The sequence below is a fragment of the Nannospalax galili genome, unplaced genomic scaffold (genome assembly GCF_000622305.1).
Source record: "Nannospalax galili isolate Female #2095 unplaced genomic scaffold, S.galili_v1.0 scaffold538, whole genome shotgun sequence".
Lineage (NCBI taxonomy): Eukaryota > Metazoa > Chordata > Mammalia > Rodentia > Spalacidae > Nannospalax > Nannospalax galili.
In genome coordinates this window covers 2,091,309-2,100,461 of record NW_008343842.1, presented here as the reverse complement: position 1 = coordinate 2,100,461, position 9,153 = coordinate 2,091,309, and the positions used below count along the sequence as shown (strand labels likewise).

At 50.4% G+C, this 9,153-nt stretch overlaps 1 protein-coding gene across 1 annotated transcript; it reads left to right on the top strand.

The window, feature by feature from the left end:
• Positions 1-5,516, top strand: Pim1 (Pim-1 proto-oncogene, serine/threonine kinase). The gene is made up of 6 exons (XM_008840058.3): positions 1-454; positions 584-690; positions 804-854; positions 1,083-1,449; positions 2,838-3,014; positions 4,074-5,516. Exons 1-6 carry the CDS (start codon positions 373-375, stop codon positions 4,229-4,231), a joined length of 942 nt encoding a protein of 313 aa, XP_008838280.1. The 5' UTR covers positions 1-372; the 3' UTR covers positions 4,232-5,516.
• The last annotated feature ends 3,637 nt before the right edge of the window (positions 5,517-9,153 follow it).

Here is a 9,153-nt window from a genome sequence, read left to right as displayed (position 1 = left end):
CTGCTGCAGCGGCCGCGGTGGCGGAGGAGGCCGGAGGGGAGTCGGCGGCGCCGGCGCTGGGCTCGGCAGTGTCCTAGGCAGCAGCGGCCGCAGCAGCAGCAGTAGCAGCCTCCAGCCCTGGGTCCCGCGGCGCCGCTCACCCCGCCGCCGCCGCCTTCTCCACGGGCGCCGCCTGACCCCACGGGCGCGCAGCCCCGCCAGCGCCCTCAGTTGTCCTCAGACTCGCCCTCGGCCTTCCGCGCCAGCCGCAGCCCCAGCCGCAACGCCACCCGCAGCCTGAGTCCCGGCCGCCGGCGCAGCCCCAGCTCCCCGCGCCGCCGCCGCTGCTGCTCCTCGCGGCACGCTCCTCGCGCGGACACCCTGGAGGTGGAGATGCTCTTGTCCAAAATCAACTCGCTGGCCCACCTGCGCGCCGCGCCCTGCAACGACCTGCACGCTCCCAAGCTGGCGCCGGGTGAGTGTCCCCGCCCAGCCCGGCCGGCCGGCCGGGATAGTGAGGCTTCGAGGAGCTCGGCGGCGGGACCCCCTCTCTCCCCGGTCCCGTAAGACCGGCTCTGAGAGTCTGGTGCCTCCCTTTCCCTAGGCAAAGAGAAGGAGCCCCTGGAGTCGCAGTACCAGGTGGGTCCGCTGTTGGGCAGCGGCGGCTTCGGCTCCGTCTACTCCGGCATCCGTGTGGCCGACAACTTGCCGGTGAGTGGGCGCCCGGCGTGGGGTTGGGGCGCACGGTGGGGGGGATGCTTTGGCCCTGGACTAGAGGTCGGGAGGGTCTAATGCAGGCTCCGGGGCTCCCTTTTTTTTTCCAGGTGGCCATCAAACACGTGGAGAAGGACCGGATTTCCGACTGGGGAGAGCTGGTGAGTGGCTGGGAGCGCGCGACCCTCAATGGATGGATGGATGGATGGATGGATGGATGGATGGATGGATGGATGGATGGATGGATGGATGGATGGGTGGGTGGGTTGGATGGGTGGATGATGGGTGGACAGGTGGATGGATGAGTGAATAGATGTGTTGGTACGTGAGTGAGTGGGGTGATGGCGTGCCCCGACTCCGGTCCTCACCGGCGCCCCCCGCCCCTGCAGCCCAATGGCACCCGAGTGCCTATGGAAGTGGTCCTGCTGAAGAAGGTTAGCTCGGGTTTCTCCGGCGTCATTCGACTTCTGGACTGGTTCGAGAGACCGGACAGTTTCGTGCTCATCCTCGAGAGGCCGGACCCGGTGCAAGACCTCTTCGACTTTATCACGGAACGGGGAGCCCTGCAAGAGGAGCTGGCGCGCAGCTTCTTCTGGCAGGTGCTGGAGGCCGTGCGGCATTGCCACAACTGCGGGGTGCTGCACCGGGACATCAAGGACGAGAACATTCTCATCGACCTGAACCGCGGCGAGCTCAAGCTCATCGACTTCGGGTCCGGGGCGCTGCTCAAGGACACGGTCTACACGGACTTCGATGGTAAGCCGCCCCCCGACCCGGTGCCCCCCTCCACCCTTATCCCCCACCCCCCTGGGGGGGTAGCCTTGGAGGCCTCAGCCGGCCGGGGCTCCACAGCCCTTTGTAAAGGTCATTGGGCCGCCTGGCTCGGTGCTGGCAGGGGTGGGGCAGAATACAGCCGGGATTTCAAGCCAATTGAACCTGTAACATTTCTGGCGTGGTTGTATCTTTTTTTTTTTTTCAGTGGAATTCAGTGAATTCCAAGCTTCCCCCGGTTCATAAGAGATTGTGGGCAACCAGCTGTAGCCCAGATTTCCAAAGTCTGACCCAGTTTCTTCCCCTTCAGTAGGAAAAAAAAAAGGAGGTGGAATAGGGTGGTGGCGGGAGAGAGAGATTTACATTGATGTCGGTTTGCTCTTTTTTTGTTTTGGAAGAGAGTTTAAAGTAGTCTCTACCGGTTTTTTTTTTTTTTTTTCCCCTCCATGGAGGGCTAAGGAATAGGATTAATAGTTTAACCATTTTTTTTTTCTTTTTTGGGGGGGCATTGTGGGATGACGGAGCCTGGAATGAATGTTGTGAAATAAGATCTGTTGCTGGTTTGAAAATTAGTTGGGTGTCTCCTCTGGGAGGATGAAAACTGATCATAGGGAGGGGCTTGGAGCGTCCTTGCTGAAAAGGAATGAAGGGCCGGGAGATCAAAGCTAGGGAGGGTGGGTCATCCTCCGAGTGGCTTATCCTAACAAACCACGGCCTTTAAGAACTGGTGACTCGGACCTGTGGTTTGTGTTTATTTACCCTTGGAGGACGCGGGGCTGGGCTGCATTTTTGTATTTAACAGTTAATGGCTGGCTGGGTCCTCCTGGTGTGTCTGTGTTTTTCTTCTCTATAAGTCGTTGCTGCCCCCTGGCGGGTACCATCAGCATAGCTTCTTTTTTTTTTTTTTTTACTACCCAAAGTTTGTAAACAGGAATCACGTGGTCTGAAACCAGCCCTGCAACTCCACCTTTCTAATCCCAGGGAGGAAAGAGTGGGTGTCTTGCCCTTGCTCAGGCAGGGTGGGAAGGAAGGCTTCCTAAAGGGCACCCTGACTAGGGTGTTGTGTTGTGCAAGGATCCTCACCTGATAGGTCTAGAGAATCTCATCTGGCAAGATCCTTTCCAGACAGGGTCAGGATACCTGCCTTGCTGGGTGCCTGCTTTCATCCCTTTGCAGGTGGCCCGTGCCGCCTAGGGCTTCAGACTTTGCTTCTAGAACCAGTGGTGTTTGCCTTTTGGAGCAGTTTGTAAGGGTTTGGGCTGGTGGAGAGACGGCAAGTTTTAAGAAATGATTTTAAAGGAAGGTGGTTCACCTAGTTGCTTTGTGTTTATTTTTACTAATGGCGTGCTCTCTCCTATTCCCTCGGCTCTCAGGGACCCGAGTGTATAGCCCTCCAGAGTGGATCCGCTACCATCGCTACCATGGCAGGTCGGCAGCCGTCTGGTCCCTGGGGATCCTGCTTTATGATATGGTGTGTGGGGATATTCCCTTTGAGCACGATGAAGAAATTGTCAAAGGTCAAGTTTTCTTCAGGCAGAGAGTCTCTTCAGGTAATTTCCTCCGGAGCCCCTTGTCATGTGTGAACAGGGTTCACATGGTTGCAGTTTTGCTCTAATGGCCAGTGGAGCAGAGAACTCCACTCTCCAGGAGCATCCTGGGCCTTCCTCAGCAAAATCCTAGGACACAGGCTCCAGGGATCCATTTGACTTTTCCTAGTGAGGTTGGAACACAATAGACAAAGTCCCCCAGCATAGTCCAGGTGGCTTCAAATTGGCTTACTTAATTGCCTCTCTCTAAAAGATATGCATATGCCACTAAATTTGGTGACTTATTTATTTTGAAACAGGGTCTCACTATGTAGACCAGGCTGGCCCAGAACTCCCCATGTAGACCAGGCTGGTCTCAGAGATCTACCTTCGTCTCCCTCCTTATTAAGGGTGTGTACTACCACACCTGGCTCTTTATTTTTGAGACAGGATGTCAGTAAATCACGAATTTGCCGAGGTTGGCCTGGAACTTAGAATCCTCCTGTCTCAGCTTTTTTAGTTTTTGATTTGGTCAACACACACATACACCCCCACACCCAGACTCTGCAAAGTTTAAGTACCAGCAGACCTATCTCTCAACTCCTGGCAGTTTTGCAGTGAGCTCACACACACACACACACACACACACACACACCTCTTTAAGTCATCTCCCCTTTAGGGAATAGCTCTAAATATTGTGGTCCTGGTGACCTCACTCTGGGCGGGGTCAGTGTTTGTAAGTTGGTAGGTGAATTGAATCACTACATCACATTGCATTGATGTTCATCAAAACTCTTGTCATCACTGTTCCTATTTCTAGTGAGTGGGTGTCGTGGGAAAGGCCCAAGCTATTGAAGTTTGAAAACCACAAGTTTAAAAGGGGAGCCACTTTTTAGCTGAGAGCAGACAGGAGACTTTCATTGTTAGTTCATATTTTCCCATTGAAGAGTGCCCAGCAGTGTTCCATAAAAAGTACAGGCCTCCTTAAAAACCCCAGACTTGTGGGCTCTGGGAAGCAAATTGGAAAGGCCTCTTTGCATTGCAAAAACAAGTTGAGTCATCCCTAACCTCTGCTTTCTGCAGAATGTCAGCATCTCATTAGATGGTGCTTGGCCCTGAGACCATCAGATCGGCCATCCTTCGAAGAAATCCAGAACCATCCATGGATGCAGGATGTCCTTCTGCCGCAAGAAACCGCTGAGATTCATCTGCACAGCCTGTCACCATCGCCCAGCAAATAGTGGCCTTTCTGGCAGGTCTTCCCCTCCCTAGCAAGGTGCCGGGGAGGGGATGCTTCTGTTTCCAGCTTCCAGCAGGACATTGCTTCATACAGGAACAACCAACAGCAACAGCTCATTCCAGACTCCAGGTCCCTGGAGTCCACCTCCTGTGGGGAGAAGAGACTCTAGTACAGGCGTCCTGGGCCTCAACTCCTGTAGATGCTCTCACCCAAGGTGTCCAGTGGTTTGCTGGGCTCCTCCGGAACACCTGGGTGGGGTGTGGGGGTGGGTCAGAACCCTGCCATGAACTGTTCATCATCACTGAGTTCTGCCACCATGGGTTGGGTAGGGGGACATGTTGGGGTGTGGGGTAGGACTAGCACCATGTTTTAAGTCCCTGTCACCTCTTCTGAGTGCCTTCTGTGGGGACTCCGGCTGTGCTGGGAGAAATACTTGAACTTGCCTCTTTTACCTGCTGCTTCTCCAAAAATCTGCCTGGGTTTGGTTCCTTTTTTCCTGCCCTGTTCCTCCCCTGCTTCCCCTTCCTGTGAAAGGTGCCATGGAAGAGGCTACGGGGCCAATCGCTGAGCCACCTGCCCTTTTTCTGCCTCCTTTAGTAAAACTCCCAAGTGAACTGGTCTTCCTTTTTGGTTTTTACTTCACTGTTTCAAAGCCAAGACCTCACACATACAATGCACAAACAATGCAAATCTACAGACAAGCTGTAAATTAAATGTGTGTACAGTCGGCAAGATAGTCTGCAAAACGATTGTAGTTTTTTGTTTTTTTTTTTAATTGCCTTTAAGTTATTTGACCTGTTGGTTTTCTTTCTTTCTTTGAAAGGTGTGCAGTCTGGCCTGGAAGTCGGTGTTAATGTATTTATTTATTTATTTATTTGGTTCCTTTCCTGCCCTGAGCTTCCACTGGCTAGGACCCCTATTGGTTTTTTCCTCCACCTCCTCTGACTTGGGGACCTTTTATAAAGGGAGGGCTGCAACGCTTGCTCTGTGTGTGGGGTGATGGGACTCAGGCGGGACAGCTGCTGTAGCTCCCTGACTTCTGTGGGGCCCCTTGCCTAGTTACAGAATGGGTCTGGGCTCTGTGGCTGGGGAGGGCGCTGTTGACGGTGTACATAGGATTGCCGCCCCTGACAGCGTGCCTTCCGGATCCTCTCTGGGGGCTGTGCTTTGAGCAGCATGTAGCCTGCTGGTTTTATCTGAGTGAAATACTGTACAGGGGAATAAAAAGAGATCTTATTTTTTTTTTTTATACTTGGCATTTTTTGAATAAAAACTTTTTGTCTTAATTTGTGGTTAGTACTCATTCATGCAAACATAATGTACTTAGGGAGTGCCAGTATCCTAGACCAGTAGAACTGGCAGCTTTCAAACCTGATCTGATTTCCTTATAGGGCACAGAAATATCTGGCTTTCTGAGCAGCCATGTTTGACTTATACAGTGCTGAGGACTGAACTCTGGGCTTCCCTGCATGCTAGGTAGCGTGCTACCACAGGAATCATACCCCCATGCCATGAATCATTTCCTTCCGTGCAAGTTCTAAAACTAGGTATGACCAAATGATAGCATCAGAATTGTATGGAGATTTCCCATGAGGAGTCTAAGGTACTTCTAAGGCAGTGTCTCAAGTATTGGGCTGGCCTTGAACACCTGATCTCTAGCTACCACATCCAAGACCACCAAATGTTGGGAAGTGTTTTTGTTTTTGAGACGGGGTCACCCTATAACCCCAACTGGCCTGGAGCTCATGTAAACCAGGCTGGCCTTGATCTCAGAGATTACTACCTCTGCCTTCCAAATGCTGGGATTAAAGGTGAATGCCACCATGCTAGACTGGGTGTCTGGATCCCTTTAATAATAGAATTTTACCACGTACATGCTGAGAACTGAACTCGGGATCCTCTACAAAATCAGCCAGTGCTCTTGCTAAGCTGTTTCTTTAAACCCTAATTACTGCTTGCTTGAAAAAGTTTTATCTGGGCATGGTGGCAAAAACTTAATCTCAGCGCTCAAGAGACAAAGGCAGGTGGATTTATATTTACCGAAGGGGTCTAGATGATGCAAAGGGAGCTTAGAAACTTTAGAACTGTTACAGCTATAAAGAAATAGGAAAGCAACATTTACATTGGGCATGGTGGAGGCAAGCCTAAAAGCCCAGGATTCTGGCTGCAGACTTGGCTCGCCCTCAAGGCCATTCTTGGTATATAACCAGTTTGAGGCCAGCCTGGTTGAATTCAAAAAAGAAGGAAAAACAGTAATTAAAAAAATTTTTTTTTTTTTTGAGACATGGTCTCCTGTAGCCTTAGCTGGCCTGGAGCTCAATGTGTCAACTAGGCTGGTCTTGGTGTGTGTGTGTGGGGGGGGGGGTGTCTGTGTGTGTGTGAACATGCATACATGGCTTGGTACTCATGTGGAGGTCTGAGGACAACTTTCACCAGTCTGCTCTCTCCACTGAGTGGGCCCTGGGGATTGAACTGGGGTCTTCAGCTTAGTAGCAAGTGCACTTACCCTTTGAGCCTTCTCATCAGCCCTGCATTCTTTTTTTTTTTGAGATTCGTGTAGTACAGGCTACATACCAAGGATGGCCTTGAAGGGGTGCCACCTCTGCCTCAAGTGCTGGGCTTTTTAGGCTTGCCCCCTACCATGCCCAATGTGAATGTTGCTTTCTTATTTCTTTATAAGCTTCGTAAGCTCCCTTGGGGTCATCTTGACCCCCTTCTGTATGTATCCATATTTCTGTTGGGCCTTGGCCCCATGCATTCGTTTGGTTGCAGGTCCATACCCCAACACTTTTCATCTCTTCCCTTCAGCTTGGACTAGGTCCCAAACCCCATGTGGCTGCAGACAGGAAGGAAGGATTTCTTGGTTCTGGTGGTGGGTTGGGGGTGGGGGTTGATTTTCTGAAGTTCCCCTTTTCCCTGTCTGTACCCCTGTCACTTTATTCCTGTAACTCTCTGACAGACACGTGTACAGACGCTACCAACCCAGAGTCCGAGGGGGCTCTAGCTTGCTCCATTCTTTCCAGTAAAGTTGCTACAATCTAATGAAATCTGGCAGAGCCTCACCTTTCTCCTCTCTGAAAGAAGTTTGTGCCCCCCGCCGCCCCCCAGACTTCAGTGGGGGGTAAGAAAGTGGATCTGTAGATAGGCAGGTGTGTTCCTCCTGGGGACTTGGTTTTGTTTTCTTTATGTTTTGTTTCTTTTCTATTTCTTTGAGACAGTGGCTGTGTAGACCAGGCTAGCCTCCAACTCCATCCACCTGTTACTCTGTCTCCCCTGTGCTGGGATTAAAGTCCTGCGGCACCATGCCCATTTGGGGATTTTATTTTCATGAATTGATTTATTGAATATTGTTTGCATACTTTAAAAAATTTTATTAGCAAATGTTAGTTATAAATGGTACTAGATTTCTTGGAGAAATGCATCCCCGTGCTTGTGCGTGTGTTGCCTCCTTCTGCACCTTCCTCTTAATCCCCATGCTTAAAATCTGTATTAAGGCAGGGGCTGGAGAGACGGCTCAGTAGTTAAAAGTATAAAGCTCTTCCAGAGGACCTAAGTTCAGTTCCCAGCACCCATGTTGAGCAACTCACAACCACTTGTAACTCCAGCTCCAGGGGAGATCTGATGCTTCTGACCTCTGCTGGCACCTGCGTATGTATCTATGCATATACTCATAGATACACATAATTAAAAATAAAATTAGATTTTTGTTTTGTTTTTGTTTTTTGAGATAGGGTCTCCCTATGTAGCCATGGCTGACTTGGAACTAACTCACTATGTAGACCGGGCTGGCCTTGTACTCACAGAGATCTGCCTGCCTCTGCTTCCCAAGTGCTGGGATTACAGGTATGGACCATCTATATCCAACCCAAAATAAGATCTCTCTTAAAAATCTGTATTCAAGGCCAGGCTTGGTGGCGCACGTCTTTAGTCCCAGCACTCGGGAGGCAGAGGCAGGCAGATCTCTGAGTTTGAGGCTAGCCTGGTCTCCATAGCAAGTTCTAGGCCAGCTGGGGATACAGGGAGACCATGTCAAAAAAAATTACATTTTGTTTATGGGGGAAGGGCACTCAGTGCAGCGCATACATATCATGGCCTGGATGTGGAGGTCAGAGGACAATTCCCAGGAAAGTGAATTCTACCCTTCGACCATGTGGCTCCAGGGATCAAACTCACATTGTCAGGATTGATGGCAAATGTCTTTACCTGCTGAACGATCTCATTGTCCTTGAAATATCTTTAATAAACTTCAACGCTCCTTCATAAAAAGGGGTTGGCATGGTAATACATGCCTTTAGCCTTTAATGCCAGTACTCTGGAGGCAGATGCAGGTAGATCTCTGTTGAGTGTGCCATCAAGCCTGGCCAATATGTATGTAGTTTTTAAACTCATATTTACCCCCTGTCTCCCATTACCCTCTTTTGTCCCCCTTCTGTCCTTATTGTCCCTTATTTAATTTTGCTTTTTTTTTTTTGAATTCCAGTCCAGCCACTTGAGACTCTGTCTCAAAAAAATGAAAACAGGCCTGGTGCGGTGGCACACACCTTTAATCACTTGGGAGGTAGAGGGGGAAAGATCTTTGTGAGATGGAGGCCAGCCTGGTCTACACAGCGAGTTCCAGTCCAGGTGGGGTTACAGAGAGATCCTGTCTCAAAAAAAACCAAACCAAACCAAACCAAAACAACAAAACCCACAAAAACCAAAAACAAAACACAAAGTCATATGCCAAGAAGTAATCAGGTTAGAATTTTAGAATTTGCATCCAAATTATCCATGCTCCTTGCCGTTCTCTTAGGAAGGGACACTTTCTCTCTTCCTTCCTGGGACGGAACTGCAGACCCTTGCAGGTGCTAATGGATTGACAGCTTTAGAGTACGTGAGGCATCCATCACTAGACACCTTCTGGCTCCAGGGTTTAGAGATCAG